The sequence below is a fragment of the Crotalus tigris genome, unplaced genomic scaffold (assembly GCF_016545835.1).
Source record: "Crotalus tigris isolate CLP2741 ecotype Arizona unplaced genomic scaffold, ASM1654583v1 scf7180000018371.15429387391:27106975, whole genome shotgun sequence".
Taxonomy (NCBI): domain Eukaryota; kingdom Metazoa; phylum Chordata; class Lepidosauria; order Squamata; family Viperidae; genus Crotalus; species Crotalus tigris.
The window spans coordinates 22,816,074-22,836,932 of NW_024096970.1; the positions used below are offsets into that span (position 1 = coordinate 22,816,074).

The window sequence follows — 20,859 nt, forward strand, 5'->3', positions numbered from 1 at the left end:
TTTTTTTTTTACTTTGATGGGTTCTGCTCATTTGCTTTTTCTATAGGTTTAAGCAAATGTCTCCAACTCAAAAGAGTGCATGGTGCCTCTATGGAAATGTTGTTAGAATATACTGCAGTATTTGCTTATATATAGAATTATCAACTTGTTTTCTGAGGTTTTCGCGGGTATTTGTATGTAGGTCTTTGGTTGTTCGGGTTTTCTCCCACGTAAAATTGGAAGTGTCTTGGCGACATTTCGACGAAGTCCCATTCGTCATCTTCAGGCTGGTGCTTTCAGCTTCGTGCTTTGAGCAGCAATTAACTTGCATATATCACCATTAGCAAAATGCTAACAAATCTAGAAAATTATCTAGGTTCCAGATTGAGATCTTATTTCAATAGTTCCCAGACACTATAACTATTTGATAAAATACTATACTGACATTAATTAAATCACTAATATATAGAAGTGTTACAGAAAAAAAAGAATGAAACAGAATTAGAACAGTTTTAAGAGGATAAAACCAGATATTACAGAGTGCAAATCATTTACATTTTAAACTGACTCAGCAGATAAAGCAATGTATGTTAACCACTGATAGAAATACCAATATCTTTATTGCCTTGTATATATTTAGTTTGAGGCATTCAATTGATCCTACATTTCTGGTGCTATAAATGCATTGATTATACCCAAACTGTTTAGCAATACCTGTAAAAGTAAGTGAAAAGACTTTACACTCTGATGTTTTCCTGTTTACTTAGATCCTCAGAGGGAAAATGAAAGAGAAGGCATGCAAATAAGAATGTATACATTTCCCTCCACTGTATTTACATTTCTGAGTTTTTTTACTAAAGCCAGTTGCCCAGCAACACTAAACTTACAGTGTCTTTTAAAATACACATTTTAGTGGACATGACTTGAAAGCCTATGTGCTACCACTTATCAATAGTTTTTCAGACAAAAGTCACCTATGTATACATCCATAAAAATATCCACAACTAAACTCAATATATTCTACTGAATTGTGTACAAATGGATAGCTCTTAAAACGATTGTTTCCCAAAAGACACCTGGATTTGTTTTTTGTTTTTTTACTGATAGGAAAGCTTGATACACAACATTTACTACTAAAATACTAGTCTCAATTATTCCTACAATTAAAAACAAAACAAAACAATAGCAATAACCAATAGCACATCAATGTCTATGCAGAGACAAGTCCCAGTTTGGGGAATGGGAGGAGAAACTATAAGGCTGTATTAGCAATCATTCCATACAATCAAAATGCACTATTCAATCTGTGTGAATGTCTGTTATTCCACAAAGGCATTTAGATTTTCAGGATAACCTTATTTTCAAAATAAGTTTTCAGAAGAAAGAACTTTTCTTATTTCCTATACTACTCTTTGAAAAGTACATTTCTGTCCTATATACGGGTGCATTAAGTTTTGCAACTTTAGAGAAAAATTCTCTTCTCACCAAAGTCCATTAGTTAAACTCCAACTGATTTTAGTGAAATGAAACAGGACCTATAGCTTATTAAAGGTCTTGGAATTTGCCAAGACACATATAATAAAAGATTTAGGAAATATATTTGCATAATACAACAATCCTACAACAAAAATAGGGCTGGGTGTTTTCTGCATGTAGAAAAATGAATTTAGGATAGAATTATGCAGAAAAACTAGATATTACATACTTCAAAAATAGAATGTCAAAGATATTTAGATTTACAAACACCAGGGTTGGGAACTATTTTGATCTTTTGGCTAAAGCCCAATATTGGCCTTATTTCAGTTTAATTGGAAGAGGATCTTAAATTCATCTTCTCCATGAGGTATTGGGAACCTGGATTTCTCGTTGTAGCAAAGGTTAATAAGAAATGTGTCTGCAAAAGTCAAACAGCATTAAATATCAAAAACTGATTACTATTCTGCAGCAGTTGTTCTGTCATTCATAATCTCTCCATGCTTCAACCTTCCACAGCTAATCTTTAATGGATGACATGCAAGAAGAAAAAATAAATGGCATCTAAAAAAAAAGACCAAAATGAACTAAAAATATAGTTCTCTCTTCAGTGGAGACAAAAGGTAAAAGGAAATATCCAGTGCTAAAAGAACTTTAGCACTATTTGTTTCTTGTTTCTGACTGGACCAAGCACAAAATAATTATTTAATGCAATAAAATTGTTTCAAATTGATTCAGAAATATTTTAAAAACTAAACCATTTGTCTTGTTTCATAGTTTTAATACTTTAGTTGAAGGACTGACAGAAAGAGTGGCATAGTAATGTTAAAAATTTTCAACGGGATAAATTCCCTTTATATTTAGACCAATACTATCTTACAGGAAGTATCAAAGGCCCCAGATAGTGAGGCCACAGTGGCCCAGTCTTCTAAATAACAATGTAAGATATTTAGGCAAAAGCATAGGTATACATTTATTTAAATAAATGAGATATAACCACTGTATAGTTTTAAAATAATAAACCATTTGCCATATTTCAGCTTTTGTATAGTTTTAAAAGTTTCTCAGAATTTCATCTCATGTAAAATAGTGGTATTATTAATAAACACATTTAACTTAGAATCTATTTTTCTATATTTTGAATTTGAGATAGCTTTCAGTTCTAAGGTACATGCAGCAAATTGTCTGCTCTTCTGGAAATTAAGGCAAATTTATATTTAGTTCAGAGTCTCTTCTATTTCTTACCATTTAAGATTTTAGATTGATTTGTGTTGCATATGCTTATAAAGATAATAACAGCTAAAGGGTCTTAGCAAGATGAGACATTATTCCTACATACAGTGCGAGGGGGGGAAAGTTTTGAAATATTGCTGTTTATTATTCTCCAAATAGTAATTCCTGTTTCAAACAGTAGCAATTGTTAGGTCCTTAAATCAGCCAATATCTGTTCTCAGTATAGCATGGCCAAGTGCCAAGGACTTTGATGAAACAACAAATATTAACTAACTGGCTGGCAGTGTTTATCTGGAACACCCTGCCCTGTTATTGCAAGTGTGGAACAAGTTAAAAAGAGTTTTAAGGTGGTTTATAAGATTTACTGAAGAGGTGTACAGTTATCTTATTGAGGGGGCCTGCAAAAAATAACTCTCGGCAAATTCTGGTCATTCGGGGCTCATGGGGCTTTTCAGATGTACACATTTTGTGCCTATTTTCCCTATGTTACATCCAGTAAGAGATGCCCAAAGCCCATCACAGAAAATGGGATAATCTCTGTCACTGGGCCTTTATAACTCTATTCTTCCTAGACCTAGAGCTTGGGTGGAATTGGTGTCAATTTTTTTTTAATCTTTTTAAAAAAACACAGGCAGAAAGTGTTACTGCCTGGCCAGTGTAACCATCTACACTATAGCATGCACATTGCTGAAAGAATGAAAGCCTGCATATTACCCCCACTGTTAGCAAAGAGCAGAGATGTCAGAAGCAGGTGAGTGAGGAACAATAGATATGGAGCTAATGGAAAGCAAGCAGGAGCAGAGTGATGGAGCTGCTGAGAGACAGGAGGTTAGAGAAACAGGGAGAACTGAGAACAATGGCATCAGGTAAAAATAGCTCCTAGGCAGACGAGGAGAGAATAGCAGTCAGGTTTCATAGGATCAGGACCAACATAAAAGGCCACAAAGTCCACATGAGAGAGCTCAAAATGAGAAACAATGCAAAAGAAGGGAGGTAACATTATCTCCAAATACTGTTCTTCAGAGAAGAATTATCACTTTTATTCCTGGGATGATTCTGAACATGCTAGGCTCTCTTGAACTGGAGCAACCTTTCTAGCTGTATGTCTCCAGATGTTTGGCTGCAACCAATATCATTACTGATCATTCCTGAGGCTGCCTTAGAAAGGCAAGGGACCATAACAAAATGGAAGGCATTGATAGTGCAACCAAGTTAAAAGGTTAAGTATTTGGTGATGTCTGCGAACTATCAAGCTACAATAGCAAACCTGCATTTTTAATTCCCCACATTGAGTTTAAATTAAAGAAAGATATGATGTCCTCTACAAGAGGTTTGTTAGAGGTAATGAACCTTTAACTCAGCCATTTAAAATTTGTAACGAAAGGGAAGAAAAGATAGTGCTTGATAAAAAATAAAGAGACACTAATCAAGGTATAGCAATGGATACTTTGAATTTCTTTTCATGTAGCTGATTCCAAAATACTTACACTAGTAATAATGAAGACTATTTCACCTATTTATCTCTTTTCAATTATCTGTTTTAGAAAAAAAAATTATGGAGTATCTGTGCTGTTCCTGTCCCTGCTCTTTGCACTACTAGAGAAATATCTGAAAGATTTTTCTTCATAAGCCTTTCAGATTTTTTTCTACTTGCTTTTCCTCATATTTGAATTTTTCAGGTTTGAATCCTCTTCTTCCATCCCAAGTAATAGTACGTTCACTTCCCACCTTAGATATATTGCTTTTTCTTCAACCACAGTTAAGTTCGAAAGAGTATGAAGTGGTTACCTCTAAAAATCACACACTAAGAAGGAACAGCACCCTCTAGTGGCCAGAAAACTGAGACTGTTAAGAGAACTGGCTAATCAAGTCAGAGCAATTCTAAAAAGGCAGAAAGCAGACAAAGATGCCCAACTCAAAGTCTAACATCACATAAAAGCATGAAAAGTATACTAATATAATAATTTTGCACCAGCTCTTCACTTATGCTGCCGTTAAGTTATTCTTGTCATTATTTCCTTGCAGATGTGAAAAACACTGAGGCCTGCTTAAAGCTGCTGGATTCTGGCTGCTTGGATAATGTGTGGATACCAGTCCTGTGTCCAAGTATCTCATCCTATTCACTGCATTTCATCTGAGCTTCGGATCTATGCCTATTTACTCTGTATGATAACTACAGATGGGCATCCATATTAGTGGGATGTTTTCCTATTGCTTTGCTGTTTTTATTTCTCCATCTGCTCTTTCATACTCTTTCCTCCTCCTAACCTCTGCTCAAACATCATCATCAATCTAACAAAAGATATAAGCATATGCTCTGCAGAGCTGAATGCAAGCTGGAAATGTTAATTTTCTACTGCAGGCAAGCCATTTCTGAATTTCAGATGCAACCAGCTTCATCAGTGATGTTATGTAAAAATCTAATTTCATTTCTTCATATTTCAGACAGCTTCTACAATAGTTTGTTTTCTTCCTCCTGTCAATTTTATATTACCAATGTCTTTCAAGCATGGAACTTTATTATTCTTTGACATTTTTCCCAAAGATTATGTGCATTTTATTATAACCTTATCTTGTGATGTTGTCACAGTCTTACATGCAGTGTAACCTAACTTCTGTGCATATATCATCTAGCTGAAACTTGGTCTCTGAAAACAACAGTGCAATGCAAATATAACCCAGAGAATTACAAACTTCTAATATTTTTGCCATGTGTAAAGAACAATAATTAACAGAAAGTAAGAGAAAATCTCAATAATATTTGATAGATTTTTTAAAAGAAAAATAAGATAAAATTATTTGGATCTAGACACTTATATTAAAATCATTTTTGAGATTTTTTGTGTGTGACAGAGAATGAATATAAAAATTCAGCAAAGAAACAAAACACATATTAAACTCACTTGTATGGAATAGCAATTTCCATAAGGCTGAGCAGTGGTCTAGATCTGATCTCCAAAACATGTTTTCTTTTTCTAAACTAGCACCTTTGATTAATGTTTGTACCTTGCTATGAATGTTGGATACCTTAAAGCAGCCACATCTTTCCCAGAGACTATACAGCTGCTTTAAAGTCTGCAAATTGACATTACAGTTCCATTCCCATGAGCTCCCAAGTACTTTAAAGAGATTGCCTCTGAAACCTTGCACTAGTAAGTCCTAATAACCAGCAATCTGCACAGAATTCTACTTCTGTGCATCAAAACATGTAGCTTTCCAGTTTGCCTCTAAGGATTCATTGACAAAGAAAGAATATAAAATAAAATATTTCACCATTATAGACAGAGAGGCAAAAATCTGTGCAAATGCCCTAAAAAAAACAAAGTTATTTGTTGCATTTAATTCAAACAGTTAATGCACTGTATAGTTGATTGATAATCCAGACATAACTATTATTCAGGTGTTTTGGGATGAGAGCTTTTAAAAACAAACAAAACAAATCTATATATTTGTGGTAACTATTTTTTCCCAAGGTGTATAGTGACTAACCTATCTTTGTTGGTGCTATTGAAACACACTGTGAAAATCCAGTTGATTTTTTTCAACTGAATCAGTTTTCTTTCTATTTATCTTACTATCTATCCAGTTTTCCACCATTCTTAAGTAGCTGAGTTTTCATTAATCAAAAATCATATTTCTCCATCTATCAAAATGAGGGTCAGTTCTCCCATTGGGGGGATTATAATAGTATCTCCAACAAAGATGTGTGGAGGCAACATCACTCTGAATGAACTAAAACAATAAATGAGTATTTGAACTGCTGTCTGGAAAGGTAGTGACCGTGGTAATCATTATTTCCCTTGTTTGTACAGGACCTTCCAACAAAACAAATAATGTTTTTGTGATTGGATTGACATGGTGTTAACAATGCATTTAATGCCAAAATCAGTATGAATACAGGTAAAGCTTCCACTAATACCGGTACCAGGATGTTAAAGCCAACTATTTTCTAAGCAACTTTAAATAGCCTCAGATATATAAAAAAAGCTAAGCCAGCCCTCCTTTAGTAAATATATCAAATGGGGCCATGCAATATAGCAACCAAGAGCCATATTGCCATCTGTTCAATGCTTGCTTACCTGCAGCCGTTTCTGCAATCTTAGCTTCTGCTACACTCTTGTGTAGCTCTAAGTCCAGCTTTAGTGCCTTCAGTTCCTTGTCTTTTTCACACAGCTGATCCTGAAGCTGGATTGAACAAATATATTGTAAAATACAAATATAAAATGCAAATGTACATGGGCACATCTTAATTTACAATATATAGATATATAGATATGTGAGAAAAGAAGTTAAAACTTCTTTCTTATGGGAAAAAGGAAAACAAATTCTGTTTTCCAAGAAAATCAATAATTACACTTTTTGCTCATTGCTCATTTTGAAAGAGTATTTTGTGGTAGTACTATACATTGGGACACAGACACATATGATGATGCCACGCTTCCTGGTATGTCTTCTGAAAAACTAGTTCTTCCAAGTTGAATGGGATGGCATCTAAGACTGCAGCCATTAAACAACTAAGTAGGATTTATGAAATTGGGGCAATGCTGATTTCATAACTGAATGAATTCCCTATTGTGGAGTAGTAAGTTCAGAAAAAAAGCATTTCTAGGGCTGAAGAGATGGAAGTGAAAAGAACCACATAGATAACTGGGCTTTTTCACTCATCCCTTCCCACCTACAATGTTGGTGTCATATCATAGGTTGCTTCAGAAATTCAAACTTTTGAGAAGCACAGCCCAAGGTCTATGTCTCACATGCTTTTTGCACAATAATATTGCTCAAATCACTGCTATTAAAATGAATAAGCTTAATTGAGCATGGATTTCAATGGCTTTCTACTCCACCAGAGGGATTGGGACTGGAACTCCCAATATTCATATTCAGCATCCCTAAGGACTATGTTGAATCCTAAGGTTTATAGCCCCATAGTCACTGAAGACTATTAGATAGAGAAGTCTGCTCCAAAATATAAAAGAACTATAAGCAAAACTAGTTAAATGATTCATAATAAATAATGCTTAATTTGTGTAATAACATAATTCAATCTGATTTTACAGCATTGAAGCTAAAACCATGATTTTCATCCTATTCCTCCAATATTTTTGTTTTGCTACTCAGAAAACATTCAGAATTTCTCCCATTTGAGAAAGATTCAATTGTACTTTACAATGAGATTTTGATAAGAAATTTTGATAGGTAAATTCTGCTAATATAGCTGAAAAATAATGTGTTGCAAATCTTAATGTTATGAAGAAAATATATTCCTATTAGTATATCAATCTTCATTTACAGGATACAGTAATGAATTCACTTTCAAGAGTTTGTACAGACTAACTGCAATACAGTTGAAATGTAAAATTCAGTAACGTACAGTGGGTCTCTTACCCATCAATGTAGATTAATGAGATTAATATATATGTGTAATTCCTAATCTGTCTTGATCTATATACAATTAAAATTATTCTGAAAGTTTAATTACATTACAGTACATTCTGAACAATTTCTATCTTCTCAAATTTATTTAAGTCAGAAATACTTGGCAAAAAGATCAAGATCATAGACATAAGCCTTGCAATAGAGCTAATTTCTTAACACATCAAGGAAACAAAAGTAATATCCTAAAATCAACAAGTCATGAATTATCATAATCATTCCTCAACAACAACAAACTCTGAACCTTATCAATTAGAAAAAAAGAATATGAATATCTGTGACTAGATGAATAGGTTGTACCTTCTTATTGTTTGCCCTTAGAACATCCAATTCATTTAAAAGAAATGCAATGTTCTTTTCTTTATCTAGTTTAGTAGTCGTAGAGTTGACTTTTTCTTCTTGTTTTTCAGTAGAAGTACTGTATAAAAAAAGGAAAGGGAAATTGATAGATTCAAAAGGATCTTCCAATCACTCACACATGGGCCAAATACAGGGTCATCACTGAGTGTGGAATACCTAGAGTGAATCCAGGTTCATTTCCTGGCATCTGTCATGAAATGACAGAAATCTGTACTGGATTTTGAAACAATTTATATCAGATACTGCCACTTCTTCAAATGGCAGTCACTGCATCTTAAGAGATTTATCACATTTAAAATAGTAAAATGCAGATTGACCTACTTCAATTCTACTTCTTAGAAATCTCAGTAACAAAGTTGTTTTTTTTTTTAAAAAAAAAAACCACATCACTTGCTACTGCTATTGAGAAGAAGTAACAGAAATTAAAAAGAGATGAACCTAAAAGGCCTAAAGCAGGGGTGTCAAACTGCCGGCCCACGGGCCAGTTGCATCATGTGAGGCAGCACTCACCCCAGCTCCGGCACTGCAAAAAAAGTTGTGATAAGTTACAACACGTCAAGTGATGTGGTGATTTTGACACCCATGGCCTAAAGAAAAAATTAGAATATACAATATATGATATGAAAACAAAAACCAGAGAACAGTTCATACTAAAGACTTAGCAGGTGTGCTGTGGAACCAGGAAATAGACAAATGGACTTATTGTGGATTTTCCGAAGCCATTCACAAACCACTTATATGTAATAGCTTATAATGTGGTTGCCAACTGTTGTAACAACTTACAAGGAACTGAGCATGCTTGTTTCTTAATGAAAGAATGGGGATATCGCCTAATGTTATTTGAGTGGACTTTTCTTGGAACAGTATTTCATTTTACTCTTCTTCCTCTGAGCTCTTTGCAAATGTACTCTGGAAGATAGTGTTGGATATAACCTTTGAGTCCGATTCAAAATAGTAACATCAGGGGTATGCCTTTTTTTAAAAAAATGATACCATATTGAGCTGCCATAGTGATATAGCTTTCCTTGATTTTTGTGTTCAACAGTAGGCAGAGACTATAAACATTAAAATCCAGGTAGATATTTCTTAAGGTGCTGTCTATGTCCCTGTTTTTTCTTTCTTTTCTTGACTGCCTAGGCCATATTCAGTAACAGGTGCACCTAAGCATACAAACACATATAAAGGGAAGCTAGAAATTGCTAAAGTAAATTGCCTCAGCAGGCAAAGCACCTAAGCATGGTTGATAGAGGTGGTCAGTAGCAGGATCAAAGACTGGATTGGAAAATAAAAGGAACATCTTGGAAGAACTAATTTTCTTAATAATACCAAGAAAAATGCATGGATGCTGTCAAGCTCAATTCAATTATGTCTTTATGTTTAACTTTTGGTAAAAAGCTTTTGCGGGTTGCTGAAACAGATCAATTGCAACAATTTATCCACTGGTTAATGGAAGGTTTGTGATTAATTGAAACTTATCTTGAATTGTGGGAAGACAAGGCAACACCAGGCTGCCATTTTGTGATAGAATCATGGCATGATGTCAACGTTCAAAGTTGCCCTTCAACCTCCCCAAAAGATTGTCTAGCTCTTTATTAACATAAAAATATGAACATAATATGAACATCGGTACATATACTTTCAATCTATAATCACTTGAGAAAAAGCTAATTACTGATTCAAGTTTACTGGCATTCTACTTGTATTACATCAATTTGATTTTACCTATTTGACCAACAATATGTTAATACATTATACACCCAACTAATATTACAACACAATACATACTATGCAAACTTTAGCATGGAAAGGAAGATTGGGTGTTGAATTTTGAGGAATTATGAAGCATTTTGGATGCTATTTCTCAAAAGGAATCTGGTATATCCACAACTGTGAAACTGTTCTGTCTCTAACTCCTTAAGCATTTTTTTAATGTTGAGAAAAAAGATAAAAGAGTAATGTAAAAAACATAGAGTATATTGTGTTCAATCTAGAATGAAAGCTTACCTTATCCTTTCATCATTGTCAGGCACAGCAATATTCTTTAAATGCAAAGTCTTAGCATATTCTGTTTGTATAACATTTAAGTTGGTTATGGGTTGATCTGAAAAGTTGACTATTTCTTTGTTTGTCCAAATGGCCGAGTGTCTTGTAGGCTGCAATCTTGCTGAAGAATTTGGAAAACTCAGGCAACCAGAAAAAGAGACATCCTTCTTTTGTTCAGAATTCTGCTCCATATTAAAGGTTCCTATTTGGAAGATAGCAACATATTACTTTTTAATTAAAGATCATATAAAAACAATTAAGTACAAAACACAATCTAATAATACTGCTTCTGATTGAAAATATAAAGTATAGCCAAGAACATTTTAATGATAGTTTAATAAAAATCCAGACCCAGAATTACTGCATGTATGCAACTAAACTGCAGAGAAAAGGAGCTTTAGAAGAGTTCCCATAATCCACTAAGTTTGGCCATCTTGGTGGAGATTGTGTGAAATGGATTTGGAACATGATCTGGTTGTGAATAGCCATTTTAGCATCCATGGGCCATAGCTAATTCATGTTCAGCTTGTGATCAACTGCACTCGAATATTCTTTTCATACATGTTATTATCAAACCAGGTGCCCACACATTCTCAGACATTTTACCTGCCAACTTTTATTTCTATTTCCTAAGTGAAGAAATTTGCATATCTCCCTTAAATTTTATTTAGTTATTTTCAGCCCATGTCTCTGACCTATAACATAGCTTTCAGTGTTACTTCCCTCTTCTAGGTTATTAGATACCCTGCCCAGTTTTGTATTATCTGCAAATTTAAATATATTTCCATATTTAAATTCCCTTATTTCTTACCCAGGATTTAGAACTGAACAATTCTCCCTTATCTTTACATGATGGCCATTCTGATACACAAAAATAACTGTCAACAATTCCTTGCAATCTTTTCTTCTGGTTAAACGTACCTATACATCCAACAATTTCTCATACACTGTTCTTCTGGGTCTCTTGCCATTTTGATTACTCTCCACTGAACATGCTATAGTTTGCCAATGCCCTTCCTAAAATGTGAAACTAGATGTAACAGTCTTATTCTGACTTATGCAGAACAGAACATAATTACTTTTCTTAACCTTGGTATTTTATTTCTCTCATTAAAAAAAAATAGGACTGCTTTTGTCAGATGCTTCACCCTATTGGTTCACATTCACCATATGATCTGCCAAAATATTCAGATTCCTATCATGTGTACTGTTGCTCAGTGTGTTCTCCTTTAGCCTATATTGATGCTTTCGATTTTTCCTACTGAAATGTAAGTCTGCACATGTATGCTTCTGTAAAAATTCACCTTGCTGGGATTTGCCCCATATCCCATCTTTTCAACAACTTTTTGAGTCTTGACACGGTCCTCAGATTAATTTGAGGCTCTATTTGGCACAGTGCCAGGATATATCAAGAAAATACTTGCAAAAAAAAAAAAGAATTGGCCCATCCAATAGACATCTAGCAAGACAATAGACAATAGACATCTAGCAAGAATCAGTTGGAGATCTGCTTTACTTTTGGCCCCCGTTTATGCCTGGTTTTTTGTTTAAATTGTTTTAATTCCATTGCATTGGAATTATGTCATTTGCAGCCTAAAATATATATGGAACATAAATACTATTAAATAATAAATAATTTTATATCCTTTCTATCTTTGAGACACCTGAAAATGTGACAATTTTTAACCTAATTATATATTATATGATTGCAGTATTACAATATCTAAGGGGCTGCCACAAAGAAGAGGGAGTCAACTTGTTCTCCAAAGCACTTGAAGGCAGAACAAGAAGCAATGTATGGAAACTAATCATGGACAGAACCAACCTAGAATTAAGTAGAAATTTCCTTACAGTTAGAACAATTAATCAGTGCAACGATTTGTCTCCAGAAGTTGTGGATGCTCCAACACTGGAGGTTTTTAAGAAGAGATAGGACAACCATTTGTTTGAAATGGCATACAGTTTCCTACTTGAGCAGAGGGTTGGACTAGAAGATCTCCAAGGTCCTACCAACTCTGTTATTCTGATTATTATTCTGATTATTATTATTATTATTATATTACTATTATTATTATCATCATCACCATTATTATTATTATCATTATTTTGTTATTTTATTATTATAATCCTCCACTCTAGTCACTTAACTAATATGGGTGAACAAGGCAGGGTTAAAACATGCATCTGCAGTACTCAATACCTCCACTTGGATGTAGAGCCAATTAAATACATTAATTGTACAATTGTTCAAGCACTTCCTCAACCATTTAATAACAATATAGCCCAGACCAATTTTAATGTTATCTTCACTTGTCTGAATGTTTTCCTGAAATCAGGGTGTACTATTATGTATTGCATCCTCATGAGCATCCTGCATTCTGTCAGAAAAGAAAATTGGGTTAGTTTGAGATATGTTTGAATATTAGTAGCTGGGGTTGGTAGTTGGGTTGTTGGTTTGATTGGATTAGTTTAGCATGATTTGCTCTTGATCAACCCATGGAGGTTTCTGCTAAGAGATGCATTAGTTTCTAAATGCCTAATAACTATTTCCAAATTTTGTCTTATATTGATATTAAGGTGATCAGTTTGCAAGTACACAGCTCATCTTTCCCCCTTTTGAGGATAAAACACAGGACTTTCTCTAATCTTTTGGCACTACACCTATCACTCAGAATTTATCAAAGATTGAAGAAAGGTTACACTTGCAAGCTCCTTCGAGACAATTGTATGTAACAATTGTATATAGTTCATAGTCCTGCACAATGATTTTCTAAGCTGCTTTCCATTTTTTTCTTATTGAAATGGTGTGCAATAATATTGTAGTCCCAATATCTCATTTCTTAGAAATTTCCAATTTTGGAGATTTTCTGACTTTGAAATGATATCTAGTGTATGACTATGTGATGGTACTGAAAAAATAACTTTATAGGCTATTTATAAACTTAACAGCATTCTTCAGTCATGTGATCTACAGTCCGTAAAGTACATGTCCTGTGCCTGACCTCTATTGTTTTTCTCCCTGCACTTGCAGAACAGAGATTAGAGAGAAAAGGATTTCTAGAGAGTATGTTGTTTACTTTTCTACATATTGAGAACAATATGATTGAGCGTATTGAAAGGGTTGGGCAAAAGAGAAATTGCCAACAGAAATTGCTTGCCTTTTTTCTCTCCGCCTCCTAGAATGGGGAGACTGGAGGCAAAGGGATTTCAAGAGACTAAGCTGTTTGTGTGACATGCCCATGGCTCCCATCCCTGAACAACGGGGCAACTGCTTTGCTTTTAATGTGTACGAGACAGTAAGCAGGCACTCGAGCATTCCAAAGGATGGAGAAGTGGTTAGAAGGTAAACAAAAATCAAAGATGTGAAACTGAGTACAGTGGTCTTGTATCTTTCCAACTGGAAAGCTGACATTGTTATAAGATTTCCTACTTAGCAACTGCTTTGCTTAGCAGCGGATCTGCCAATCCCAACTGGGGTCATTAAGCAAGGACTACCTGCTTAATTTCCCTTTCTACAGTATTGTGAAGCCCAACATGATATATTTAATTAGTTTCTCCTATTAGTTAGCATAATCTGAAAGAGAGCCAATCTCTTTGTTCCTCATTTTCAGCCTTCGGGAATATGAAACAGTAAGCAAGCTTCATGAATAATTTTTGATTTTGCAGCTTTGGCTGAGTTGATTTTCCAAGAATTATCTGGATAGTTAAAGCAGGCATGTCCAACCCATAGCCTGTGGGCCGCATGTGGCCCTGGACAACTAGTAATGTGGCCCCACAAAATTGTAATAAAAGTATTTAAAAAATGGTAGTTTCTTATTTATCTATATTAACTATATTATATATTTTATATATGGCCCAAGACAATTCCTCCTCACTCAGTGCAGCTCAGGCAAGTCAAAAGGTTGGACACGCCTGTGTTAAAGTCTCTAATGATAGTATTTATATTTCTTCTTCCTGAAAGTTCTGTAATCTGGCTAGGAAACCATTATCAACTTTTTTTCAGGTCTTATGAAATGAAACTCATGCTGTGACATAATCCATCAACCATACAACTAAGACCACGGCCACAGAAACCAAATCTCTCCTGCTGATCCTGTTTGTGTAGCCAGTTATTCATTTGCAATAATCTTCTTTCTCTTTCCAGTTTTCTTTACCAATAGGATGGATAGATGAGAGCAAAACTGAGTCTCGTATTTTTTAGTTTCAGTCTTCTTCCCAGAGTTTTAAAGTCCACAGATATAGTTGTTGAAGCTGTTCTTTGTCCTATCATTTGGCCCCATGTTGATTAACAAGAAAAGATAATTGTCACTGGATTTGATAAGTCTTGGAAGTTGTTCTTCTACATTCTTAATCCTTGATCTTGTCAGACAGCACACTTCAGAAGCCAATGTATCCATTCATACAGTTATTTCAATGTCTTACAATAGTGAGTCACCATCTACCACGAGTCTTCTCTTCTCTCTCTCACCCTCCCTCTCTTTTTTTTCTTTTCTTTAATTTTTTTTTCAGGAAACAACTACATCTACTGCCTCAATCTAGCATCCTTCTCTTTTTCTATTGTGCTTTCTTTTGTTTTCCTGAATGCTCAGAATCTGTTTCTTTCAGATGAAAACATGTATAGCACTTTCTACATTGCTTTCTTCTCATTATCACTTTCATCTACTGGGCTTACTCTTCATTCGATTCTTTTCTTTTTGGAGAATTGGCTCCTCTGCCAGCAGTTCCCCGTTTGATCTAGTAGGTCTTTATCTTTTCTCATCTGTTTAGGGTAGATAGTCATCACTCCAATATTCTTAATTTTTATTCTTTTTTCTTAAAGCAGTACAACAAATGTTCATTTTCTGCACATATGTGCACCCAGCTATGAATGCAAACATGCCATTAAACTTATAGGACATGATTGCAGAGCTTTTTATCCATTCATAATTCACTTTTATTTCTTATCAGTATAAGGTTTTTATTTCTTCTTGTTTCTCAGGTTAGGCAAGTTTAGACTATCCACTTAGAAAAATGGTTGAAGACTCCTTTTTAACTTTGTTGGCAAACTCTTGTTTACTTTCTCTATCCACTAGCTCAATAGGTTTGTTCCTGGAATGTGACTTCCACATATTCCTCCCTACAGCCTCTGCTTACTCAGTAGGGAGCAGTCACTCAATCATCTACAAAAAGCAATCACCCACCTTCAGGACACACCCCTTGCAATCAGCCAGCATAGCTGGGCATACAGTTCCTCACTACACAGGCTCTCCATGTTTACTTGTTTGGGAAGATGCTTTCTACCTTTGTGAAAACGTTCGTTTTACATAACAATTCTAGAGAAACCACATTAGAAGCCAGCTTCATCTTTGTAACTTATAAGACTAAGTGTTGTACACTACATTCATCCTTAATATCCCTTAGTCTTTTTTGCTGTACTGTGAGCTCATAATTAAAACATATTTTTATTTTATGAGTAATCCTATAATTTATAAGGAAGGGCTGGAGGAACGTTGTCCATGGGGTCGCGATGGTCGGACACGACTTCGCAACTAACAAAAACAACAACAAATAATAATTTATAGGAATATCAAATTTGGGCTGAACATAAATATAATAAGGAGAATGAGATGGCAGGGATACAAAAAAGCAAAACAAAAAAATCCAACTATTTGCTGCCACCTAGTATTGTTCCAGAATTTTGAAGGCCATATGTGATATACTGTATAAGTATAAAAGGAATCCCTGCAGCCTTTACTCTGCTAATCATAGCTGATTATGGGGGGGAGGGGGGTGGTGCTCATCTCTGTTTCAAGGCCATTGAGCCAGTGCTGTCTGAAGATGTTTCCGCAGTCATGTGGCCAGCATGACATCACAGGGAGCTGCTATTTTTCCACCGAAGCGGTATCTATTTATCTATTTGCATTTGCATGCTTTTGAACTGCTAGATTGGCAGAAGCTGGAGTGAGAACAGAAGGTCACCCCATTGCGCAGTGCTCAGGTCTTGAACCTGGGCTGTCGACTCCCCAGCCGACAAGGATCTTAACTGCTGAGCCACCGTGCTGCCCCTACGATATATGTATAGACCATGGGTAGGCAACCTTGGCTCTTTTATGACTCATGGACTTCAACTCCCATGGCTGGCTCAGGAATTCTGGGAGTTGAAGTCCACGAGTCATAAAAGAGCCAAAGTTGCCTACCCCTGGTATAGACCCTACCAACTATTTAAAGTACAATTGGCCATTATTTTTAACATATGTTTACATCGCAATCCTTTTTACAATAAGAGAAAAAAAGATGAAGTCATTTGTAGACATAATTCTCTGCTAACATTTTTCAAGGACAGAAATAAAGTAACAGTCATGCAACTTTGCTTTGCACTGGGACTTCATTGCTTTCCATCCTCCTTATTATATCCTCTTTTCTCTTTGAAAAACTGTTTTTGAGTTAGTACAGGATATGGTGCATAGGAAGACTGGTACTAACATAAGCAAGACACTTGCATGAACGGAGTGATGGTGCTGTCCCTACAATAAAGAGATTCTTTGAATCTTGACCCTAGGATTATACCACAACATCAAGTGTTTTGAAAATATATTTAAAGAAATACATTTGGAACAATTCTAACAAAAAAATTCAGTTACACATAATAAGCAGCAAGCAAAATATTCAGGAATACATCAGTGTTATAAAGCTGAGTAGATTTTCTGGAATTGACAACGCTTGGGGATAGGGAAAATACTCTAAATCTGTACCACTGAAAATTGCTTTCGCTTTAGTGAATCTCATCATTTTAAGTATAATTTACTCTCACATAAATATGCACAGAATTGCTGCTTAAGCTTAGTTAATTTTATCTTAGTTTAGATAGTACAGTACTGCATAACCATTTTTTTTGAAGCTAAACCTAATTTTAGTACTTAATGTCAAGAGTGATCATTAAGCAGTTACTGTGTAAATATCACTGGCTTTTCCCTGTTATTTGCTTTTTTTCCCCTTCACAATTCATTACCACAGTATTATTTTCCAGGATTAGGTTTTTTGGGAAAAATTCAATTCTCCACAGATCTTTTTTGCTGTGCTTTAAAAGCATTTCTGAGATTCCACTGACATATACAATCAAAATAGCTGTATTGCTGGACAGATAATAGGACGGGGGGAGAGTAAATTCAATGAAACACAATGTTAGCTCTAATGGACGGATGATTGTGTTTGGTCTTTTGAAACTTTGAAGTATAGGTAAATCTTGATCACACAAATTAATAAATCCTAAAGCTGGAGTTAACAATAACCATTACACCCAAATTCTGCAGCTTAGCCCAGGCAATTTTTCAAAAGGTCAGGTTGTGAACTGGAGAAGATCAGGGAGGTCCACCGCATAGCTTTGTTGCCAGGCATCTCCCGTCTGGATTGTAGCAGGCATTTATTAGTATTCGTCAGCAGACTCAACAAAGCAAACAAGAAATTCAAGCACGAATAATAACATGAAAATGCTGCTATATAACCCTTTGTCATTCAGCAAATATGGGACTTTTTAGCTACATTGTTCCTAAACCTGGGTTACTACTTTAATTTTTCTGCACAGTGCTGAGCAGTTGAGTCTGCATGTGTGTAAAATGCAAAGCTCCCTTAACAACTGCAGGACTGCCATTTAATCTGTTGATAGATGGACCATTTCCTGTGGGAACCCCAGCTATGACTTTCAGATCCAAATAAATCTCAGATTAAGAATCCAAATGAAACCTGCCTTTGGCTGATAAAAAAAAAATGTCAAGATGGATATAAACAGTAAAATGATCAATTATCTAGGTGTTGCACAATGACTCAGATGCATGGGGCTTTATTTGTGTGTTGTTTACATTTTTCTTGCAGCACCACAACTACACAAGGTATTAATCAAATGTCACACTTTCATAATATTAGAAGCATCATTAAAACTGTTTAGCTAAGGACCCTGAAGTGTTTAAGCAGTAGCTCAAAAGTATATTTGTGCAAAGTGAAAGAATAAATTTACATATCAGCAGCAGCTCATAAGGGATAAGTAAATATTCTGTTTATCTCTCAGTGTAATGCAGGTTAGGTTAAACACAGAAGTTCAGGATCTCATAACAATCAATATGGATTTATTACATAATTTCCAAACATAGTAGCTGCGGGGTTTATTTAGGAAACATACTACTGATGTTGTCTAAAAAAACATAAAGGCAAGAAAATATTGAACATATGTATCATGTACACAACACATACACACACACACACATACAATACATGCACATATATTTTATAAATATTTACTGAGATACTTGACAGATCACATTCTTATTATATAAGCTTTCATCAATTCACCAAATCTTAATTATCTATATTTTTAAATGAAGCAGGGTTACATCCCTGGATACCCTTTAATTAAGCAGAAATCCTTCCTTATACACAATATTAATGCTAATATGATAGATTTGATGTTATAAAATTAGGTAAGCATGCATTGACCCAGGAACACAAAAGGATACACTACAAATGATTATACTTTTGTACTTTAAGACTTCTTAAAGATAAGGCCACTTTTGACAATAATGAGCCAATTAATTTTATTTGCAGGGGAAAAGGTTACTGAGCATGCAGCCAAAATCTCTGGTACTCATCTCATCTCTGATGCATCCCTCAGGGGACATAAACTGGTTTTCGATGAAAATTTTGTTCTGCTCTTTCTCATTCTACCTGTAGTAATGCTAGAGCAATCTAAAATTAAACTTTATACCTCTGCGTAAAATGCTACCAACAGCAGATGCTTATGTTACATACAATAATTTTCTGAAATTTTAATCAGAGAAGCACACTGAATACAAGACAACTCCAAAAGTGTACAGTGCCAGTTGCTTTGGGGTTTCATCCAGACTAACCTAACTTGGATGCATCGGCTGGAGAGTGTAAAAATGAGGAATGAATCACTTCCCTTGGCCTAGATCCCCTTCTGCCAGCCGAAAACATTTTCTGCCAATTGACCCTGAGGTTTGCTAGCAAAAAGATCTGCCAGCAAAACTGTTCCGCTAGTGAAGAATTGCTTGGACAAGAGCCAAAAGACATGGAGAATGAGGTAGGCAAAAGAGAAGACATGACACCCAACTCTCCCAAACACAACACTGGCATAATGTTAAGCCAGCTGAGGATAGGATTAACTTCAAACAATGGACTCTAAAGAAAGCTCAGTATTCCTCAGGATTTCCAATTCCACCCCCCACCCCTCAGCAGTGAGTACTTTGAAACGAGTGCAGTTTAGCTATAGAATTACTTCAGCCAGTTGAATTTAATGGAAGCAGTCCTTGGCCATTTGGACTGTTTAGAATTTTGGAGTAAATCCATTGAAATCAGTACAATATGAGGAGTCATGACTAACTTGAGTTCAGTGGATCTAATCTAGGCCTGATTAGCTATGACTAGTCCCAACACTAAATACCCAGTGTACATTAAAATATATAAATGCAAGATTAAGAGAAGCAAATTTGTCTTGGCAATAAGCAATTGTATTTAATATGCATGGACTAATGAATAGAATAGAATAGAATAGAATAGAATAGAATAGAATAGAATAGAATAGAATAGAATAACAGAGTTAGAAGGGACCTTGGAGATCTTCTAGTCCAACCCCTTGCTTGGGCAGGAAACCCTATACCATTTCAGACAAATGGTTGTCCCATCTCTTCTTAAAAAATCCCAGTGTTGGAGCATTCACAACCTCTGGAGGCAAGCCGTTCCACTGATTAATTGTTCTGTCAGGAAATTTCTCCTTAGTTCTAGGTTGCTTCTCTCCTTGACTAGTTTCCATCCATTGCTTCTTGTCCTGCCTTCAGGTGCTTTGGAGATTATATCTAACAAACTGTATTTTAAAAGGTAGAAAGTGTGTGTATTACTTTACATGGGTTGGATGCTATCGGGAATAATATTTTTTATTTATATTTATTCATTTATATAAACAACTTACAGTGATGAACATATCTAATATCCATTCCTACTCCAATTTTCTAACAATAACACTTACCTCACAGGATCCACTGTCTTCACAACACATTGACTCCAAAGTATTCAATGCATTAAACAGGACAATGAATAAAGTAAATGAATGAAAAAAGGGGAAAAAATAGAAGTCTTAACCAAGGTAAAAAAAAATATTTTTAAAGTTAAATACATTACAACTTAAAATTTTTCCTTGTTTATTCACCCCCCCCCCTAGATTTTGAACAGTACAGCATATATATATTGAATGTCCTGAGTACGAGCTACCCCCCACAACAAGACAACCTTAACCATGTTTACTTAGAAGTTTTACTGAGTGCAGTGGATTGAATAGAAACAGAAGTCTATTCA

At 35.1% G+C, this 20,859-nt stretch overlaps 1 protein-coding gene across 3 annotated transcripts in view; it reads right to left on the minus strand.

The window, feature by feature from the left end:
- The window catches only part of MIPOL1 (mirror-image polydactyly 1), a 189,679-nt gene that overhangs the window by 131,594 nt on the left and 37,226 nt on the right, over nt 1–20,859 (minus strand). For all 3 annotated transcript variants that reach the window (XR_005557736.1, XM_039351805.1, XM_039351806.1), the window contains 3 exons: nt 10,483–10,723; nt 8,419–8,536; nt 6,765–6,870 (listed from right to left, as the gene is read on the minus strand). Coding sequence is in view for 2 of the 3 variants with exons in the window: in XM_039351805.1 (XP_039207739.1) it covers nt 6,765–6,870; nt 8,419–8,536; nt 10,483–10,723 (465 nt within the window). In the remaining variant the exon portion in view is untranslated. The remainder of the gene's footprint in view (nt 1–6,764; nt 6,871–8,418; nt 8,537–10,482; nt 10,724–20,859) is intronic.